Genomic DNA, 23,732 nt, shown 5'->3' with positions numbered 1-23,732 from the left:
CCTTTTTTAATATCAGGTGTAGATTACGCAGGGCCAATGTTTATACTGAATCGTAAAGGTAGAGGCGCAAAGTTAATTAAATCCTATATTTGCTTATTCATATGTTTTACTACGCGTGCTATTCATTTGAAATCGGTAAGTTATCTGTCAACTCAAACATATCTTGTCACTCTTGAAAGATTTATTTCACGACGCGGAAAGCCAGCCTAAGTATTTTCTGACAATGGAATAGTGTCAACTGGTCTATTCTGATATTTATCTTCTCGCTCTTAAAAGATATATTTATTTCACGACACGGAAAGCCAACCCAAGTATTTTCTGACAATGGAATAGTGTCGACTGGTCTATTCTGGTATTCGTCTCTCTCGCCTCGATAGCTTTGTTTAAATTTAGAGTAATCGTATGTTGTAACAGATGGTGTCGGCTGGTTCGAGCGAGCTGCCGTCGCCGACCGTGTCACCGGCGGCCGACTCGCCGCTGCACACCACCCACCCTACCACGCACTACCAACGGTAACTTCACTATCCACTGTTATAATATAGAAGGTATTTTCACGGCCTCAGTGACGCAGTAATGTGCGAGGTGGATTTACAAGACGGAGGTCCTGTACCCACTCCTAATACAGTCTTTCCCGACTAGTTGGAGGGGAATGGGAATATTGGTCATGTTTAATAATAATAATAATAATTTATTTCAGAATTACAAATCCATATATTGTTAGTATATTAGTAGGTAAAATTTTTATCTTACTTATTAAATTAAATTAGTACAGTTAGTAACATTGGAAATTTTAATAATATTTTAAACAAACAATCATGAACGCCCTATAGCTACTTCCACATAGTGGCCTAGTATCGGGCAGTCGGGCCTAGCAGACAATACCCTTAGGATGCCATTGCTGCTAGCACCTAATCTCTGTAGGAGAGACACCGCTTTTTTACGCCTTATTGCAAAAAAGTCATTTGTATGCGCGTCTGCGAACATTTTTGAGGCGCTACAGCACCACGGCAGCCTCAACAGCATCCTAAAGGCATTGTTATACTGAACACGCAAAGCGTTATAGGCCCGGCGCGTATATGTCACCCACAGGCCACCGGTATAAAAGGACTGACAGAACGCTTTAAATAACGTAATTTTCACGTCTGTAGTGCTCCTGGAGAACCTGCAAGCAAGCATATTTCCCCTCACCTCTAACGACTTGCATTCACGCTCAATGTCATCGTCATCTCCAAGATCGCTTAAAAGATATGATATATTCTTTAAAATATATATATATATTGGCAGGCCATCGTCCCTGCACGGTCTGAAGCACAAGCTGGGCGGGCCCGAGGTGCGGCGCGCGTCGCTGCAGCACATGCCGCTGTCGCCGCTCGCGCGCACGCCCTCCCCCTCGCCGCAGCCCGCGCAGCCCGCGCCCGCCTCGCCCACCAGGTAACTGACGAGCGAGTGGATGAATGAGTGATGGATGGAGTGGTTCATAGAACGCAGTAATAAGCAGAATTAATGAATGAGTGAATGAATGAATAAATGACTAATAAAATTGATTAGTGTCTAATCGAATCGGTAAAGGAATAGATAAGAATTTATTCATGCCGAGAAATTAACAATATTTAATAATGCACTTCAACGATTCTTGAAAGAGTGAATTAGGTATCCTTTCAGTGTCGGCAAATTTGTCAGATTTCGATTTCTAAGCATATAATAACTGTGTTTGTCTTTCTGTCCACTGTCATTGTCTTTGCACTGTTTGTACATGTCATGTCATCTGTTTTCTCTCGCCGTTTACTTACTAACTATGCCACTATGCATGTTACAACATATTTTGATCGCACTGTAACTGAATAATTATTACGTCTAATATGGAGTGTGGATTGTAGAGGCCATGTAAGGTGGTAGATTTTAAAAGACCAGTTCTTCAACTGTTTAAGTATGAAGCGCAATTTTTTAATTATTTTTATCGACAAATTATGAGAAATCTCGTCCCCTAGACGAGTCGTCAGTCATTTGCTTCGCTGCAACCATTTGAAAAACACAGTTGAATATTTTTTTACCGTTTAACAGTACTCTAGCGAAGGTTTGCCACAAAGTAATGTCTTGTTATTGGAGACATGATTTGACGCCCGTAGAGAATCGTTCCGCCCATCTCTTTTACTTCTCGATTCAAGCCCAATCAAGCATTGCTTCGACGCTCGCCCAAACTTCCATTAAGGAGCCTACGACAACATACACAATCTGAAAGTAAGACATGCCTCATGCCCTAGAAAATGTCAAAGAAGTACGTTTTGATACTTGGACGATTGACTGTTAATTTCCAAAGCTATTCACCGTCGAAACTATAATTAGCTGCCATATTTTATCCATGGAGCATAAACAAATTTACAGCTTAAAAAAAATTAAGTATGTCAGGCTCTCGATCACATTATGTTGTAACATTTGCACGGTGCGTTGTAACATTTCACATTCACCCGGTGTGTTGTAACATTGACATGGTATGTTGTAACATTGACATGGTATGTTGTAACATTGACATGGTATGTTGTAACATTGACACGGTGTGTTGTAACATTGACATGGTATGTTGTAACATTGACATGTTATGTTGTAACATTGACACGGTGTGTTGTAACATTGACATGGTATGTTGTAACATTGACACTGTATGTTTTAACATTGACATAGTATGTTGTAACATTGACACGGTGTGTTGTAACATTGACATGGTATGTTGTAACATTGACATGTTATGTTGTAACATTGACACGGTGTGTTGTAACATTGACATGGTATGTTGTAACATTGACACTGTATGTTTTAACATTGACATAGTATGTTGTAACATTGACATGGTATGTTGTAACATTGACATTTTATGTTGTAACATTGACATGTTATGTTGTAACATTGGCATGGTATGTTGTAATATTGTCATGTTATGTTGTAACATTGACATGGTATGTTGTAACATTGACATGGTATGTTGTAACATTGACGTGGTATGTTGTAACATTAACATGTTATGTTGTAACATTGAGATGGGATGTTGTAACATTGACATGGTATGTTGTAACACTTACATGGTATTTAAGAATTTAAACTATCGTGAGTGTTATTCATATTAATTGATTATGAAATTAAATTCTAAAATTGCCATGGTATGTCGTAACATTGACATGGTATGTTGTAACATTGACATGGTATGTTGTAACATTGATATGGTATGTTGTAACATTGACATGGTATGTTGTAACATTGACATGGTATGTTGTAACATTGACACGGTGTGTTGTAACATTGACATGGTATGTTGTAACATTGACATGTTATGTTGTAACATTGACACGGTGTGTTGTAACATTGACATGGTATGTTGTAACATTGACACTGTATGTTTTAACATTGACATAGTATGTTGTAACATTGACATGGTATGTTGTAACATTGACATTTTATGTTGTAACATTGACATGTTATGTTGTAACATTGGCATGGTATGTTGTAATATTGTCATGTTATGTTGTAACATTGACATGGTATGTTGTAACATTGACATGGTATGTTGTAACATTGACGTGGTATGTTGTAACATTAACATGTTATGTTGTAACATTGAGATGGGATGTTGTAACATTGACATGGTATGTTGTAACACTTACATGGTATTTAAGAATTTAAACTATCGTGAGTGTTATTCATATTAATTGATTATGAAATTAAATTCTAAAATTGCCATGGTATGTCGTAACATTGACATGGTATGTTGTAACATTGACATGGTATGTTGTAACATTGATATGGTATGTTGTAACATTGACATGGTATGTTGTAACATTGACATGTTATGTTTTAACATTCACGCGGTGTATTGTAACATTCACATGGTATGTTGTATCATTCACCCGGTGTGTATAACACTCCCACCACGCAGCAGAGGTTGCGAAGCTCGGAGTCCGTCCCCGCTCGCCACTCGCGAATGTCGCCGCGCCTGGCCGCGTCGCGATCCCGCCTCGCCACTGCTGCGACGAGCGCTGTCGCCGGACAGGTGGGTGAATGCTGTATATGTGTAAAATAAATACTTGAAAAATGTTTTTATTGTCTTGGGCATTTTTAAGAAGAGAGTGAATAGGCGCCTTTTAGGCAAGCGCGTTTTGGCTTAGGCCACATCCTAACCTAATCCTACCATCAGGTGAGATCGTGGCAAGGGCATTCCATATATAAAAAAAAATATTACAGAGCCAGGCTTCTTTCCTTAAAGGAGAATCCGTATAGGAGATATAGGGCTTAGACCCACCACTCTGTCTCAATGCGGTTTAGTGGGCTTTGGCTGTTTTGACTGAAAGGGATTTGGCTTAACGTGCTCTCCGACGTACGGGGGTGTAGACTTGTAGTACTACTAAATTTTTCAAGATTGCTGAAAGACGCTATACCGTAATTCTTTAGCCAAATTATTTGTCAGGTTAAACAAGTTTTACAATATTACGCTAATAATTTTATTATTATTATTATTTGTTTTATTTCAGATTTTCTTTTTCATAATTTAATTTTCATTATACGCACACCGTAACATTCATGGTTCGTTACATTTTCTTCTATGCATTTTTTGTCATTGCTTTATATTGTTTTTCACGCTTTCTGTTTGTGTTTGGTTATTTTTGTTTATTATTTTTTAAATAGTATTTTAAGCTGTATAAATTAATTAATTTTAATATAAATATTCTTGCGAAATATTTGAAGATAATCACAGAATATAGAAAACGCTAAAATTAACGTTTTTAGCAATAGAAGTAGTTAGATGTGCGCTTAAATGTGTTTGTATTGAAAGAAAATAAACTTCATTGACGGTTATTTAGAGTAAACATTAGATACTTCTATAGCACTGTTGCTATGCACTAAATTATTGAAGTACTAACTAAACTTTGCTATATTATGACCTCTTTAACTCTATTTTCTCGAAAAAACCAAAGATCGCCAGTGTCAAACAAGTGGGATTTTTTGGGAAGAATGTTGCTATATATCTGTGTCAATAACAATTAGTAGTTGTAAGGAATTAACTATTTTTAAAGTTTCAAAATATTTTTTTTTTTTCAAGTTTGTAATTTACTAATAATTACCAATTTTGTTAGCACATTAATGTGCTATATCAGCACACGCTCTCGGGTACGGAGTTTTCAAAACTAAAAATGACACAAGCGAGTTCTAGTGTATTTATTATGGCTTGGAAAGTTCGTTGATGACACTCCCACGATATGCGGGCGACAGGGGGAAGGACTTCGTGGAAATGAAGCCGTGCGCACGGAGCATCGCTACCTCTCGGCCCGCGCGGACGATCGGGAGTTTGCCAAGCTATAATTCCGTGGTTCAAATATTCGCACAGACTCCACCCGCGCTCTGCCGAGGCGAAGTGCTCGATATCGCCGCTGTGCTGCACGGGCGTCGGCTCCAACACCGTCAGCACCGTGGTCACCAGCGGCCGGCGCGGCAACAGCTGGCGCGCACCCGCCCCCGCGCCGCCCACCCCGCCGCCGCCCGACAAGCCCGACGAGCCCACCTTGCCGAGGATAGCCGAGGAGAAGGACTCCCCCACACACCACGCTGTGAGGCTGCCGGTCAGGTGAGCACCTTGAGGAGCGCCAAGCTGAGGCTCGTGTCTTACAGAAGACATCTTTAGGGAGACGATCTATTCGCTTGTAGACATGTTTGAGTTAGCTACCTTGCTCGCTTAAGTCCCAATCACCAGAAGCCCTCTCGAATCCACGCTGTGAGGCTTTTAGACTGGGACTTGCCTCTGGCAGAGCTTCTGCACTCCTCTGAACCCCGTCTAATCCAAAGTTAAACAAGCCCAAAGAGCCCTCCTTGCCGAGAATACCCGCATCACACTGTGAGGCTGCCGGTCAGGTGAGTGCTTTTGATGACATAAATGGACTCCAAGCTAGGCGTCACGCACTTGGACTGTGTAGTCCCAAACACTAAGGGGTTGTCTAGCCAGTCTGGTAAGATTCCTGCTTACATTAATAAGTTCTAACTACAGTCACAAAGAATATTTATCCTGCGGCACCGAATCTTGCATGAGACGCCTTAAGAGAATGCGTACGCCATATTCTTTCACAGGAAGTCGCTCAGGAGGAGACGTTTTTAGAGAGACGTTTCACACTCTTTTCTAGTTCTCGATCTCGATTCTGTTGGTCTTCTACGCTCGCCGTCCGACCAGATTAGATCCTGGTTTCTTTATTATGGTACCACCTTCGGAATATATCCTTTCTAACAAAAAACATCAAATTGTTCCATAAACGACAAATTTATACGCGAACACACACAAAAAAAATATACGGTCGAATTGCGAAACCTCCTCCTTTTTTTGAAGTCGGTTAAAAATTAAGAGTGATTGCTTTTCTTTCTCAGGACTCCAGCTAAACAAAGCACGCCGAGCATCTTCACGTCGTCGCCCAAGACAAGTCTGGACAAGTCCGCGTTCGACACGAGCGCGTCGTTCGCGTCACTGTCTCTGTCTGACGAGTCGTTCGTCGACAGCAGCATGGACATGTACAATCTTGACACGTCACGGGATATGACACTTGGTATGGAATGTTCCATGTTTTTCTTTTTATTACTTCCGCGTGGAATTTAGTTTTTCACAAAACCCTCGGGAACCATGGATGTTCCCGGTGATAAAAAGTAGCCCATGTGTTAATCCAAGCTATAATGCATCTCGATACCAAATTTCAGCCAATTTGGTTCAGTAGTCGAGGTGTGAAAGAGTAACAAACATTCATATCATCAAACTCTTCAGTTATCGCAAATCTCGGGAAACCATGAATTTTTTCGGGATAAAAAGTAGCCTATGTGTTAATCCAGAGTAAAATATATTTCCATTCCAAATTTCAGCCAAATCGGTTCAACTTTTTCACATATCCCTTGGGAAAAAATTGTGAAAAACCTAATCTATAGAAGTTTCCGAGATAAAAATTAGCATATATATTTTCAATATCCTATCTATCTATCTAGCAGTGATAGTCCTATTTAAATCGGTCTAATCGATCTAGATATACATATATAAATATAGACACATTTTTTTAAAAAAAGTTTGTATTTAAAATTCATGAATAAGAATAAAAATAAGCACTTGAGACAACACAGTTATTTTTATTAATCGCAGACAGACACTTAATTATTTGTATGTATTGATTTAGATGACAGCAGATCAAGCACAGATATCAGTATACCCCCGTCAGAGTACAGCAAGAAACCCATCACAATGCCAGAACCAACGCCGCCCGTCACAGACGTACAACCAAAAGCGAGGAAAAAATCCGACTCCTCTCTCAAAGACGAAGAAACGAAACCCAAGGAGAAATCGAAATCCAAACAAGAGAAAGAGTTGAAAAAACAAGATTCGGTCAAAAATATGGCAAAAGAAGAGAGAAAAGACTTCAAAATCGATGAGAAACATCAAGATCCCAAAATAGATGAAAAATCGAAGCAGGATAAGGGTATGGAAAGAAGTGGTTCTGTCAGAAAATCGGAGATTAAAGAAAAGAAACAACAAGAGAAAAGGGAAGAAAAGAAACAAGAGAAACAGGAAAAGGAAAAGAAGCAACAGGAGAAGGAAGCGAAGAGATCAGAATCGATTAAGAAGTTGGAAGGTTTGAAAAGACAGGAGTCCGTAGAGGCGTGTAAGGTAATGTTATTACAAATCTTTATCCTTTATAATAGTCCACTATCGTCCTTATCGCCTATTTTAAAAGCACACTCAGTCCTGGATAAGCAACTCGTCTAGAGCGGCACGATTATGCCATTGTTTACGGCAATTCGTCTAGAGACTCTAGAGGGATACGATTATGCCATTGCTTAGGGCAACTTGTCTAGAGGGACACCATTATGCCATTGCTTAGGGTACAAAATGAATTTTTCAAATCAGTCCTGTGGTTTATGATTTTATTCGTTTTATACAAAAATACAAATCTTTTCTCTTTATTTTGAAATTTTGTTTATTTTATTTATTTGGAATAGAAAACACTTGTGTACAATTATGACTTACAACTAGTACAAGTAGATTAGATATATGTTAAAAAGATAATGTTTTTGTATAGTCTCCGGAAGCACCAGAGAGCAGCGAGGGTAGGAGCAAGAACAGCATGGTCAGCAAACTGCTCGGCGTCATGGGCCGCAAGCGAGACGACGACGAACGGTGCAAGAAAGATAAACACGCTAAGAAAAAGGTATGTCTTAAGGTATAGTAGCATCACAGAAGGTAGAGAGCCGTGGTAACCCAGTAGATACGAATTCGATTCGATGGCAGAGGTATACATTGTGATATATGCACTGTACAGCAGAGGTTATGTGATGTGTGGGTCTTCTCTGGCCCGTGTCAACGGGGCGGGGTTACGGGCCTTGAGACAATGCCTTCTTGCCTGGGTGCGTCGCGGGGGACCTTGCTCCCCCGGTACTCTCTGCCAACCCCTCACGGGGTTGAGGTTTTTCAGCCTAAGGGTTTGGGTTGAGTCAAATCCGGTGTCATCGCTATCCTGCGTCGGGGCTGTGTCTTGACCTTTTTTTTTATTCTTTACTACAATCTCATCTGATGGTAAGTGATGATGCAATCTAAGATGGAAGCGGGCTATCATGTTCGGAGAAGGATGAAAATCCACACCCCTTTCGGTTTCTGCACGACATCGAACCGGAGCGCTAAATCGCTTGGCGGTACGTCTTTGCCGGTAGGGAGGTAACTAGCGACGGACAAAGCCTCCCACCAGCCAGACCTGGACCATTTAAGAAAACCTCAAGGCCTAACATGTGAGCTTTCTGTATTTGTTGCTATAGGATGAAGGTTAGTTATATATCGACAAAATTTTCTACTTATCTGTTGGTCTTTTATGTTTGTTGGTTAATTTTTTGCTCGTGTTTCACCCTTAGAATCCTTCGCCTCAATAATAGATATTCGCAGAATAAAATATGTGACTGTCTTTCATAACAAATAACTATTTTTTTAGGTTTAAAAAAAAAAACAAGTCGTTTCTGACTGACCTTGAGCGAATGTTTTGGGACAAACATATTCAATTTCATTGTCTCGTTATTTTAGCTTTCATTTCATGTCTGATGAGACAAAACAACTAGGCAATGTAATTGAATATGTTTGTCCCAATCGCTCACGATCTGTCAAAAATGCAATCTCTGAGCGTCCGGACTTTAACTGTCAAGCAATTAGACCAAATTTACTATGACTTTAATAATTCATGTTACCTTGTTCTAGAATACTCCTAATCTGCCGCCTCAGCCGGCGCAAAGTCAGAAGCAACCCGAAGCACAAACCACAGATAAAACTAACGAAAGGCAAGACACAGATGACAAAAAAGCGCGGAAGGGGCGGGGGAGAGCCTCCAGCTCGTCCTCCGCCGAGAAGTGAGAGGAATACACATCTTCACTTCTTGATGCAAGAGCTAGCGGAAAATTTGATAAGGTGCTTTAGCAAAACAAACTTTTCATTTCTGTAAGCTATCGTTTTGGTAATTTTTAATATTACTGTAGCGAATTTGCGATGTATTTTCGCAAAACAGTAAAAAAGTGCATTTTTTGAAGAAAATTTATATGTATTATATTCATTATTAAATATTTTGTATTTAATGACAATTGGAATATGCTTTAAGAAAATATACTGGCAATAATTTTAAAGATAGACTCGGTCAGCGAAACGATGTGGGAGCTGGGAGTCCATGGCAATTTTGTCTTATTGAAATTTAAAAAATAATTGAAAACTTAAATGTAGACAATATATGCTTCCTCTTAAGCGGTGGTAGTTTATTGAGATTAAAAAAATACGATGTAGGTAAATCAGGTTGAATAAAATATTTTAACTTTGAAGTAAAATTTAAAATAGGGGTGCGGTAAATTTTTTGTAGGCCTTGGGCGGCGTAAACCCACGTTACGCCATTGAAATCATCATCACAAATAAGATATAGAAATTAAAGCACTTGCTCAAATTTTTCCACGAGCTCTTCGACTATTTCTGTAGAAAGTAGTGAACGCTTCGAGCTTTAACAATTTAACTATGAGAGTGAAGTGATCGGTTCTGTGCGTGTTAATATAGAGACAGATATATTTCTAGCCATAGCGAGAGGAAACGAATAAGATATATTTTCGTCATTATGTCGTTTACTACCTTTTCACTTAGTGTTAATGTGATGTGAGTATTGTTATATGTGTTGTCTGCAATCGAAATGATACTGTAACACTATGTATTTGAGTACAATTTACGATAGCACAACGGCTTCTATTTATAGATTTTTTCAACAAATAACCTCATTTTTCTTGACTAAAAGGCAGAATAACTCTTGTGAACAATGACATCAATAAAAAGTTTTTTTTTTAAATTGTAACATGTATTGGACTGAATAAATACATTTTGTCGCAGTTTTCCTACATGACCAAGATACCAAGATAGTATAATTGTGTTATAACAATTAATATTATGTTTTAACTATGGTCCTAATTACTTGACACTAATGAAACTATGACGTCACAAAATGAAATGAAAAAAAAAACGAAGATTCGCAAACTTTGCTTTTATTGCTTAGTCCGCTGGATGGACGAATTAAATTTATATAACTTCAATTTGGAATTTAATGTCAAAATCAAAAACATGATGATGTTAATGCTTTATTTGCTAGTAAATGAAATGTAAACAAATGGCTATTTGACAGTTTGACAAAAAACGTAATTGTTATGATACTTGTAATTTTTAAGTAAACAAGTTTTACTATATTTTTTGCATTTAAATAAATAGTATATATTTATATTTTTGATAAAAATTTGTGATTTTTTTATGTGTCGTATATTAACCGAAACAGCTGGTCATGTGGCATGTGTCAGTTATGACATTATTTAATTAAATTTCGGAATTATGTGATACGCATACGTCGTTCAGTTAACTTAGTTTGCTTATTAACAAGTGACGTCACGGTTCATGTGACATGTCACGTGACAAGTTGCTATACAGTGAATAAATAATTGATTTTTTTTAAATATAAAAAATGTCTTTCATCAACAATAAAGGTGAGTAAGAGGTGTAAAATACCTACTACAGTTATTTTTTTTTTAATTTAATTTTGAAAACTGTTAAGTAGCTAATTGTTCGAAGTCGTTGTGACTATGTTGGCTTTCTCTTTAAATATCAAGTACGGTGTTATTTCAAATATTTTGTAATATAGATCTTTTATATACAAATAAAAAAAAACTTTATTAATAAAATATTGAATAAACTAATGGATGGTTTCTTGGTGTTCTTTCGAAATAATATGTCGATGTTGTGTATTGTATGTATATTGTAAGAATTAATAGTAGAATAAAATGAAAAAAAATGCTGTATCACAAAATGGATAAGTGTATAGAATTTGTCTGAAATATATTTTATTTTTTAAAATTGTGACATGCATGTGACTGGGTTCGAAATTAGAAATATGAAGTTTTTTTTCTTCTAAATTTATGTCTACTGCTCCGGGTTCTGGCCCTTTTGAATATTTTTTTTTGTCAATATTTTTACGACAGTTTTTTATAAAGTTACATAAATACATTTTAAAATATTTTTTGTAAGTTATTCTGATATTTTACAGATTGTCTTGTAACCATTTTTTTTTTACTTTCTTAGGGTCAACACAGACCGATTTTTAAATATTGCGGCTGCGGTGACCCTATGAAATTATATTTTTTTCTTTGTAAGTGATATTAATTTTTTTTTAAATTTTGTATGCATGCCATTATTTCGAGCCCTGTCTGTCAGTATTACAAAGTTGAGGCGATTTATTTAGTTGTAATATATTTTTATTAGATATGAGTAATGTATGCTTTGGAGTAAAAAAAAACGTAACTATTCGTGAGTGAGAATGTTAACAATTTTTTTTAATCTCATAGATTTAGTTTGAGGGAGTTTAGTGAGTTTTGAGAACTCAATTTCAATGATTGTTGAAAATGTCGCTGATTGTGTTCTGTTATCTCTTGCGCTATTAAAATTTAATTTTCTGTGGACGTTTTTGCTATAGTTGAATATTGTGATAATATTTTTAGAGTTAGTTGAGTTTTTTTTTCTTTGATTAACTTTTTTGTACCTTTTATGTAAAGATATTCCAAGTTAAAATTCACAATATAATCACAAATATTGTTTTTGATTTTGGAAGCTGTTACTGAATCGTGTATATATTGTTTACGATCAGAGGTCCTGGGTTCGAGCTTTCCCCTATAGGATGTTTTTTGTTACAGACCCACCAAACTGCTCCATTACGGATTGGCGGTGTTAGGGTAATTGTGGTCTCTTTGACGATCACTATCAGATGTTAATGATAATGACTTAGAGCAACTGCTTATCATGCTGAGATAGACACCACTGACTAGACTTGTTTAGTAATTATTGGAGAAAATCAATACCCAATATGACTCATGATTAAGGGCCTCGTATGAGTTTGAAACTAGTCTGGCGTACTCCGACTTTGTGTCACGTGAGTTTTAGCCGTTTTTCATAATAAATTAATATGAATAATACTCAAAATAGTTTAAATTCTAAAAACTCAATATTTTATAGCACTTCAGGTAAGTTGTGGTGTAGAAACCGAAAGCGGTGTGGATTTTTATCCTCCTCCTAACAAGTTAGCCCGCTTTTATCTTAGACTGCATCATCACTTACTATCAGGTGAAATTGTAGTCAAGGGCTAACTTGTAAAGAATAAATAAAACAATTTTAAATAACCTTAATCGATATATATATATTTGGCTAGTAAAAAATCCTATAGAAAAAAGTGAAAGTTATGGTACTTGACTAAAATGGTATTTAATTTGGAAAATCTGTTTTTTTTATTTAGTTTTCTTCTATTATTTTTAGTAAAAAAAATCTGAAAAAAGTACGGCTGCATATGGTGGAAATTGCCTAAAATAATTTTTGAATTTAGTTTGGTTTAGCTGTTTTATTTTTTTTTTATAATTTAGATCTATTATTTTTAACGTTTAATGTATGCATATTGTTAATTGTTTTTAGTGTAAAAAAAGAATACACTTTTACACATAAAAAAAATGTTCGATACAAGAATTTAGTTGAATATAATTTTTTTTTTTTGCTTATTTAAGTGAAAAAAAAAACTAATATGTAGCTTAATATTTCCTAAGGTATTTTTCTTCGTAACGATTTAATAACGATTAAAAAAACTGTTAAAAAGTACTCAATTTATTCGCATTTGAAATTTTTCTGTTGTAAATATTATTTGTAATTTTTATCACTATTCAGTAATCTGAGTACATAGAAAAATATGTATTTAAAAAAAAGTGAATTATAAAATTCTCAATTTTTGAATATTGCATTTGGCATCTTTTTTAATAACGTATTTTAAATAAGTTACAGAGGCTTTGTCTTCCAGGTATCCACATTTTTTTTTGTATATAATGGAAGGTGTATTAACTTTTAATTAAGTAAAATAACTAATTAATAAACTTGTAAAATATTTTTTCTTTAGTGCGATATCTAAAAAATAGGGTTGCCATATTTTTAGTAGCAGAAAAATGAGACAAAGTTTTTCATGAACATGAAAAAAATACTTTATTAACTAGAGGATACCGTAACCTTGTCCTCTTTTAGACCTCTTTAATCCGGCCCTGTCGCAATCTGTTGTTTGCAGACGTCTTATAATTCGAAAATTAAAAACTACCTCCCTGCTAAATTTCATCTTTTTACGTCGTGCAGTTTTTGATATTGCGTGATAAGTTGATATATTTGATGATCTTTCATTTTTATTTTCTATAATAAATAGTAGTTGACTGAATAGTAATTGTTTTTTTTAATTACACATTTTAATATATCTCGTGCGAATATCGCAGTATAATCAAACGTTTGTGCTATTCCAAAATACGATCTATATTTGCATCAAATTTCATGTAGATGGGTCCAGCCGAGACTAATTTTATAGATTACTAACATAGGTGCATTATTTCTTCATGAAAAAATAATATATTGAAACAGCAGTGGCAACCCTATTAATAAGATGTTGTGTATTTACATACGTCCTATTTATAATAATATTTTTTTTTAATAAGTTCAGTGTAAAATTCAGTCTATTTAGACTGAATTTCATATTGTTGAAAGTTGTTACTTATTTTTTTTTTTTTTAACGTCAAAGTATAAAATTTCTAATGTCATTTTTGTTTATATTCGTATATTAACAAAATTGAATACCTTAACAAATACAATATAGTTTAAACACTAACATGTAAATATGATGTCTAATGCAATTTTATGATTTAATAACTCATAATAAAATTACCTAAGTATGTATTATAAAATATACATTATTATGTTATAAATATGGAGTACCTACAGATGAAAAGATTTCACACGTTTGAAAAATAAAAAGTTAGTTCTCATTAATTGTTTTTTATTTTCACACACAGCATAAAGATGATCCAGAATGAGTCTTAATAAGCAGCGTGGTGAAGCCGGCGAAACCTTTAAAAACGAACGTCACGCATCTCCTTGACATCAATATTAATCAATTACCATTTATTTCTTTAGTTTTCCTAAACAATTTTTAAAAAATTTAAAAACAAAAGACGGCTGTCTGAAAATTGTTGGACATGATAAAATAAGTTGTCCACATGTGCAAAAAAATTATATCAGACAAATTAAGTGTAGTACCTTCTCTATCAGACAACTTTTCGATACTCAGATATCATTTAAAAATCGTATTGAGGCATCTTGAATTTTCTGTTACAAACCAATGAATACGTTGCGACCCTGAATTTATTAGATGATAATTAACAAAGAATTTACCCGAAACCGTAACCAGTGTTGCCAGTTGGATCTTATGAGAAGTTACCCGAAATATTAAAAAAAGTAACCTTTTTGTGTAAAAAGTAACCTTTTGACTACTACTACTCTTGCTTTTTGCGTTCCACAGCATGGCTAAACCACCATTTCAGCCTCTGGGGGCTAAAGTAATTTTGTTTTTTTTTTAATATCTGTCTGTTACGAATACTAGCCAAGTACTAAATTACTACAAACCGAAGGAGATTTTACTCGTAAATAGAATCATCTTAAGTAAGGCCCTGATTGTTTGCCTTTTACTTATGGGATAAGAAAAATACAATTAAAGAGCAAGGATTTAAAAAACAATAGACGTTAATTTCTTAAATTCATACTTGATTTTTTTTAGAAATTCAATGTGACTGCAACTTGCTTATTTCGCAACGTCAATTGTAACGTCTTCATTTATAGTGAGATTGACACAGAAACATCGATGAGTTCTTGAGCATTTGTCCGCATTTCTTGATTTAATGACCGTTCTGTTTTAGATATACGAAATTGTAAGTTAATTCTAAAAATTCCGAAATATCACGTAAAAGTAACCTTTTTATTAATGTAACCTAAAAGTTACCAATGCAGTCAAAAAACAAAAGTACAAAAGTAACCTTCTGGCAACACTGACCGTAACATTGAAGTTGAAGTAAGTAATGACATCTGTCATCTGTCAAAGTACATACAATAGACAAGGGAGATTCTTGAATATCTATGAAGGCTGTAAATTTAAAAAAAAACATATAACAGAGGCGTCGGCCAGGCGACTCCAAAACGTTATTTTCGTTTTTAGGAGTATATGCTACATTTAAAGTGTCTGAAAACAGGTTTTTGGTAATCATGGCAGCAATACGAAAAGTTAAAAAAAAAATTATCCGTATTGCTATGATACAGGTCGGCTAAATTTGTTGACATTTTCAAAAATGCGTTCAGGCTATATGCTACGTGCAAAATGTCTGAAAACAAACTTTTTTTGTAATACAATTATAAAATCTATGTACATTTTCACTATCAGACGTATTGCTATAATACCGACTGTCTTTTTTTGACACAGCAGAAATGGCCTCCCACGCAGTTGCTACGCTTTCAACCGTTACTACACACCTAGTCGGGTTCAGAATCATACAATCTAACGATTTTATAGGGTTTTTGCCGTATTGCTATGACCAAACCATGTTTTGGTCGTGGGCTCTCGTACTATAAAGCTTTGTTCGATTTTCAGCACTGACATAAAATTTTATATTTTTGATACTAATTCAGGGTGGTAGGTTTGGTCGGGGCTAGTTCCTACCCTACCAAGATAAGTTATCATCATTAACAACCCATATTCGGCTCACTGTTGAGCACGAGTCTCCTCACAGAATGTTAGGTTAGGTCAATAGGCCACCACGCTGACCCAATGCGGATTGACAGACTACACACGAAGATAAAATAAAATAAAAATCATGTATGTTGGTTTCTTCACGATGTTTTTTCTTCACTATTAGAGACAAGTGATATTTAATTTCTTAAATTCCAAGATTAACACTTACCTAAATTCCCTGAAGTCACTGCATTAATCTAATAAAAAAAAATAGACATGAAGTAAGAATTCCTTAAAAAATTAGGAACTAAACAAAAAGGTTGTCAAAAAAAAAACAACATTCATTTTTTACATTTTATTCGAGGTGTCCATGTGATCTTACAACTGAAAAGTCAATCACGCTAAAAACCAGTAGCAAAGCTAATTCTTTACGCTATGGAGTCTATTTCTAACATCTCGAGGGTCAAAAAATCAATAAACATTGTCATTTGTGCGGAAAAATCTGACTTTATTATTAGGAACTTATAACAATCGTTTTTTTTTAAATAACCAATGGGTATATTTCGTTAATTTTAGGGTCCTCAAATAAACACGGGACCCCTTAGTCTTTATTAAATAACACGACAATAATTAATTATATTTTTTTTACGTGTGAATCAAAATTCAAACACGCTTAAGTTTTTTTTTATTGAGAATTTTAAATTATCAACTCGCATTTACGAAGTATACATCAACATTTGTTTTACGTTTCATATTTAATATTAAATTAATTAAAGTTTTAATAAAACTTATATATTTTAATTAAATAATTTAATCTTATTGAATAACCACAAGTTAGGTACTTAGGAATCTCCTATGAGATATTTTAATTCAATAGTTACAACATGAACGTATATTATTTTTATATTTATTTAGAACACACACAATAATATAATTTTTAACTTAACTATGAATTTTCAATTGAATTGTATTTGAACTGCAAGGCAGCAGAATTACAGTTTGAACCATTTATAGAAATTGACAAAGGAATTTATATATTTATATATGGAGCTTACTGTTTAGACTCACGACGTTGCTCAAATGCAGATTGGAGGAGGGGCATTGTTATCATTGGCAAAACAAATAATTATTTAAAAAATATTTATTAAAAGAAAAGGGTTATTTAAATATTTTAATACTTTATACTGAACGCATAACGCAAACGTGACCGCATTTTAACCGACGCACGTCTGAAATCAACGGTCTTGCAGTACAAACATTTTTCATCGACCTTACAGTCTAAACGCATGCAAATGCAACGCAAACGCAAATCACAAGTGTCCAGACAAAACCAAATTCATTCCACAATGAAATATATTGAAATAAATCTATTATAGAGACAATATTTACGCTTAATAGCTTCTATTTTAAAATATAAACAAACATATATTATCAATGCGTGTGATATATTATAAAACTATTACGTATTTTTACAACACTGAAATGGAAAAACTAAACGCAAACTAGACAGACCGCACCGACACAGGCATACCAGCAGGCATCTATTTATTTAAATTATTTTTACTTTCATACAAAGGACATGTACTAAATTTGGTCTTAAATAAAGTGGTTTGATAGTTTTACGGATAGACGATAAAAATCGTTACGAAATTAATTTTCTAAATTTTTGGAACCACCAATAATTGTTGAAATGAGAAATTTTTTTACACCTTGGTTACTGAATGTTGCCAGCTGACGAAAAAATATTATATACATTTTACTAATTTAAAAAATTTGGGAGCTTCAAAAAATTTTTGGTTCTTTATGATATAAAAATAATTTTGTGTTGCTTGTTGTTCCAGAGAAACAAGTTGTTGCGTAAACCACCAAACAAGCACGTGCGTTGTACATAAATATAAATAAACAATTCTTCCGCTTTATAATACAAGTAGATATAAATAAAATTATGTAGCTTTCCACAGATCATATCTACCTACACTTAGGTAGATTTTTTTTACTACGCAACGGATTTAAATTTTCATCATTAGTAAACTGATTCAAGAGAAAGGTTTATACGTATAGTTTGACATTATTTTCATTGATTAACGAAATAAATTAACGAAATCCTTCGTGGTGGCGGCCTGCCTAAATGTGCGCTAGTCTTAAATCAACGCTATATACATACCCTGTTCTACGGAATTACCTGGAGAATTTGTCGCAATCAAACCTTTGTATATTTCAGGTAGGTACTTACTTATATCTTATAATTTAGATTTTGGTATAATAATTGAAAAGTACTTTGATAAATAGTAATAGAACTCGTCTAAACCTCCTTAGTTTTTAGGGTTCCGTAGTCCACAAGTTACTCTTAGAGTTTTTTGTAGTTAATTTATTACCGGATATTGAAAAGCTTCGCCTAAAAGGTAGAGGTAGAATGCGGGTTCGAATAAAGTCCGTATAACTTTTTTTTTAATATTTTACAATTTTTCTATTTTACCAAAACCCAATATAAGTATGCACCTTCCTGTATACTTTGTAATATTACAGTAGGTACAACATGAATCATCACACAATAATTTATTACCGTATATAAAGTTATTTAACATAAAGTAAAGGTAATAAAATTCTTAGCGCCTTTAATTATTAAAAATTACTATTACTTATGTTATTTTCAATACATTTGTTAGTAAAATGCTTTGTTTTATTTTATAGCAAATTGTGTCACGTACCTAATTCGAAATAAAACTCACGCCAATACTTCTGACATACGTAGAATGCATAAATAAATTCATCTTTAGGAGTATTTTGAATGTAATTATTCATATACTATATATTTATGTTCAACATTTTAGTTTTACGTAGGTACCTTATACGTAGCTAGGTATAAGGTACTCGGTGTATGCCAGGAGCAATTGCGTAAGGTAACCATTTTACAAGCAAATGCATTGAAATATAAATAATTAAGTATTTAAATAGTAGAAAAACAAATCAATGAAATTAAAAAAAAATCTACAAAACATTCGAACGACCAAAACATCTTTTTCGTAATCTTTCCATAATATCTTCGTCATCGTCCTCTTGAGATTGTGATTCGAAAAGGTCTTTGGAGTGATTTTTTTTCTTTTGAATTGGTTTCGGTTTTTCAAAATGGCAGTTCGCCCCACTGAACGACGTCTTGGGCGTTTTCGGAGTTTTCCATATGTAATTCTCATTTTTATTCACGTGAGGAGATGAAAAGTAGGAAAACAAAGATTTTGAACTGGATTTTATCGGTTTCTCGTCCTCTATATTGAAAGATACGTCGAGAAACGAAAAACTATACTCTGCCTCGCGACAGGACGAAGTTACCCGTTTCACACTTTCGCCTATACGTTGGCTCCTGTGGCTAGGTTTTTCCATATTATAAATCTTACCTTGCGCCTCCTTTACCATGTTTATGGAATTGTGAAATCTTTCTACGTCCGCCGCACAGTTGAAGCAAATATTCGTCAAGTAATCTGACTCTTTGATTCTCAAATTGTAAATTGCTAATATTTTTTCCAGCATATTACTATCTCGGGAGTGTTCACTGAATAAAGATACTGTAAATTTCGACGTGGACAAACAAAGACGACAGGATTGTCTACTTACTTCCATTTTTTATAATTAAATAACTTTTATTGTTAACTTTTATACTAAGCAAGCTTATACAAGATTCCCGCCACAAAATTGAAATTCGAATTTTTATAGGCATAGATAAAACAGAAGTTCGTCAAAAAATATCTTAAATACAACACTTTTGTTTTAAGTAAGTGATACATTATTAAATAAAATATCATTTTTGTATGTCATTATTATTATTAAGTTAAATTTTAAAAAGATTTGCAAAAAAATACTACATTGGACGGTTTACTACAATTACGCGAGTATACTTTGCTTTTTTTATGTTTCACAGTAACCGTCAATTTTCAATATTTTAGAACGTAAAACTAGTAGCGTATAAAAAAATAAATGCTATGATTATTATTTTTGCTCTGTTACTATATTCAAAGAGTCGTTCTATTTTTGAATCTTATTTTATTGTTTGTTAATAATACGTGAAATAATCGATAAAATTAATTCAAAATGATAATTATTAACATCTGCTCCGGAAGTGTGTATGGTATGTTTCACTACATGATGGACGGAGAAATAGACGGTACAAAGCTGATTTTGACAGGGACACGCCGAAAAACTTTTCAACTGTCAAATTATCGATGATAGCAAAAGAAAAAGACATTTTGGACTGAGAACCTGCGATTGCCAGACCTCATTTTATGAAGCCAGAATTTTTTCGGAGTTTACTCCATAAGAATCGATTTTTTCATATAGTCAGTAAAATTCGATGGACGAATGACTGCGTTACATTTTTTGTGCGCAACCTATTCTGCGCACCTTTCACCGCACATAATTCTGCGGGGTAACATACACCTATTATAGTTGATCTGAAAGAGTAAACTCCATTCGTGCGTCGGGCTGACACACACTTTTTTTTGGGCAAGAATTCCCAATTAAGAAGCTAGGGCCCTGACTTTGTGAGGTAACAGGCTTCATGGGCCCAAATCCTTACATATCTATGGTATAGAGCTGCTGGTAAACTATCAAACTCGAAAGCTCATTTTGAGAGAGCACCCATCCCAACCTCTATTGTAGATCTAGACGCCCGAAAAACGTCCTTTATGATCCTGATGATGACATAACGACCGACAATGCTTCCCAGGCAACACAATTCAAGCAATACAGCTCTTCTATGGTGAAGACGAGGTCCCCGATATCTGACGTCACCCGGACGTGGGTTTTTTAAACCACGATCTCGATGGCGCCCGGACTGATACACTCAAGCCAAAACACCCTTCCAGAAGGCCCTTTAAGCCGAGGTCTGAGTCTCAGAGGAGACGCTCTTAGAGTTTCGTTTCTCCCACAACTTCTACATCTGCCTTCGGGCCCCATGAGGCGATGCTTCTGCATTCGCCCAAAACTCCCGTTAACGCCGCTGAGGTCCCATCCCAATATAGATTACGACACTTACTTACTTACACATTTTTTTTTCTCTTATGTATTCTGTGTTACATCACAATGAGCCATTCAGTCAGGAAAAAAGAAAGAAAATTTCACAAACTATCAACCTTCATAAAATTAGGTATGTCTGGCTATCGCACGCCCTCAATCCATTTTGAAAATAATTCAGAGCCATGTTAGGGGGTCTACGATGAGCAACATCGAAAAATGAGCTTTTAAAAATAACCAACAGCCCGCGTTGTCTACACAATTAGTCGGTCGATAGTTCTACTGATTGTTAGAGATAATCATCATCATTAAAAGGGCGTGATATGCAATGTGATGCATAAGGTTGTCGATCAGGGTATGCAATAGTAATAAAATTAAGGAAACTGGAAAAATCTGTATTTTATAAGGGCTAAGAAGACAACTCTTAAGGTATGCAGTATTTTAATGCATGTATGAAGTACATGCCACTGCCGATATGGAGCATAGAGGGGATAGAGATTATACCCACCAGACTGCTCCGATGTGGGTTATGTTTTTTTTATGTTTGTTACCTCATAACTTGGTCATCTATTAACCAATTTTTTCAAAAAATCATTATCAGATTTTACTGTGGATAAAATCCGTTCGATGCGATCCATAAGATGCGGATCAGTGGTTGCACTTGTATGACTTTCTATACAAATAATACTAAAATCCGTTTGATGCGATGCGTACGATGCAGATCTGTGGACGCCTGCGATTAACGTGCTCTCTGAGGCACAGAGGTGTGAAAATGTTTTTTGAGAACTTCTTGAAAGAAAGAAGACTCAGTAGGTACTCAATTCACACCCTAACCAGGATTCGAACTCAGAACCTTGTGATCCGAAACCAAAGGCTAACAGGCACTGGACCAATGAGACAGGTCAGACTGTTAGTTAGTTATTTCTTTTTTAATTTTAAGTAACGAGTAGGGTTCTAATTGAATACAACTATCAATCGACTAAAATTATGTAGTGTACGCGGGCCCTTGTCATAGATTACAACATTATTAGACATTTATATTAGAAGTTACACATTTTGTTTATAAAAGGAACCGGTATTCGAAATTTAAATTCTTATAGATATAAATTACAATGTATGAATAGTAACCAATACAATATTCTAGCTAGCCGTTCAAGGACATCACTAATATCACAAGCCATCACACTCTTAACAGACAGTGATATATGTCATAATTCGTCGAGAAGTTTACCAAATAAATACTAGTTTACCGTTATATCTTGTCGTTTGAAGCAAAGCTAGTTTTATAAACACTGCTCGATTTTTCTACCGTTCTCAGTTTGACTGTAAATTGTGACAGTTTATATTTTTTATATTACGAACTTGTCTTTTTTCTATAAAAAAACGCACCTTTGCGTTAGACTTCTGATCATTATTAATTATTATCTATGACACCCAATCATTAATATCAATAATTATTATCAATGACATCTGATTACTTTTTATTTAAGTATTATCAGTGACTTTGATCATTATAAATTATTATTGTGAATGACATTTGATCATTATTAATCTGACATTGAAATTGTGTTCAACTTAACTATAATTTTGTTTTAACAAAAACTGTCTATCTAATTTTGGAAGTCTGTTTGGCTTTTTATGTTACAAAACTTTCAGTTCTTACTCAAACACGCTTGGATTGTCATTTTACAAATACATCTAAAATAAAAATGACGATTATGACAGAAATATCTAGTATGATGAAAATGACTAAACGTTTAACTTTTAAAATATTCAAATTGTCAATATCATAGATATTAATTAATAAAAGTCAAGGCCTTGTTTATGTCGCAATTAAAGTAACTACGATTTCATTACGTTTCTATTATTATTTACTAAGATTGGCGCATCTAGGAATTTCTTGCAGGGACAACGACGGACTTGTATCGAGTGAATAAAAGAAGAGAAGAAGACAGATAAAGCGTAAAGAGGATGATAGAAAACTACAGCGGAAATGTTTTAAATAATTTTTAAATGAATTAACATTGTGGTCTTTTAAACTGCCATATAAAGACGTTTTAGAGTTTGCGATTGTTGGTACCAGGTGGGATCCTAGCTACGCCAATACATTAGCCAAAAATTTTTAGGAACTGATTTTTAAATTGCTAAATTGTCACAATTTATAGTTTCTTTGGAAATTGACTAAACATCATCTTCCTTTTTGCCCCAAAACTTATCGAACCTCGTGCGAGCCCTGTCGAGGACCTCGGCTGCAGTCAGCCCCCCTGTGGGGGTCTCATTGACTACAGTCGTGTCCACGACCCCCGGCGCTACTTGGGTCGCTTCTGTAGATTTTTTAACAACTTCCATCTCTTTTTCCTGCATGTCTTTAATGTCTTTTATCTCTTTTATCTCTATTGGCGTTTCAGGAGTCAGCTGGTTGCTGTTAATTCCGTTAATTCCATTAATATTGTTCATGTCCAGAGCCTTCGTTTCGTCGATAGGGGTAAGGCTGATAGGAGTGGTGGGGGTCTTATCCGTGCGCTTGCTCAGGCTTGTTGGAGATTCGCTCTTTTTGAGCGAGCGTATTGGCGACATCTGTTGGTGATGGATTGGTGCGATTTCTGG

At 34.8% G+C, this 23,732-nt stretch overlaps 2 protein-coding genes across 4 annotated transcripts in view; one reads left to right on the top strand and one right to left on the bottom strand.

Moving 5' to 3' along the window:
• Positions 1-14,392, top strand: part of LOC112056438 (microtubule-associated serine/threonine-protein kinase 3) — a 79,740-nt gene extending 65,348 nt beyond the window's left edge. For 2 of the 3 annotated variants that reach the window (XM_052889287.1, XM_052889285.1), the window contains exons 29-36: positions 415-512; positions 1,285-1,431; positions 3,926-4,039; positions 5,372-5,608; positions 6,397-6,572; positions 7,185-7,672; positions 8,085-8,213; positions 9,245-14,392. In XM_052889287.1, coding sequence (XP_052745247.1) covers positions 415-512; positions 1,285-1,431; positions 3,926-4,039; positions 5,372-5,608; positions 6,397-6,572; positions 7,185-7,672; positions 8,085-8,213; positions 9,245-9,397 — 1,542 coding nt within the window. In that variant the 3' untranslated portion in view covers positions 9,398-14,392. The remainder of the gene's footprint in view (positions 1-414; positions 513-1,284; positions 1,432-3,925; positions 4,040-5,371; positions 5,609-6,396; positions 6,573-7,184; positions 7,673-8,084; positions 8,214-9,244) is intronic. The other variant, XM_052889286.1, reaches the window with a different exon arrangement.
• A 2,069-nt stretch (positions 14,393-16,461) lies between these two features.
• LOC112056479 (uncharacterized) overlaps positions 16,462-23,732 on the bottom strand; it is an 88,745-nt gene continuing 81,474 nt past the window's right edge. Inside the window, exon 15 of the mRNA XM_052889292.1 lies at positions 16,462-23,728. Coding sequence (XP_052745252.1) covers positions 23,307-23,728 — 422 coding nt within the window. The 3' untranslated portion in view covers positions 16,462-23,306. The remainder of the gene's footprint in view (positions 23,729-23,732) is intronic.

This window comes from Bicyclus anynana, chromosome 25 (genome assembly GCF_947172395.1).
Source record: "Bicyclus anynana chromosome 25, ilBicAnyn1.1, whole genome shotgun sequence".
NCBI lineage: Eukaryota > Metazoa > Arthropoda > Insecta > Lepidoptera > Nymphalidae > Bicyclus > Bicyclus anynana.
This window is presented reverse-complemented; position numbering and strand designations above follow the sequence as displayed.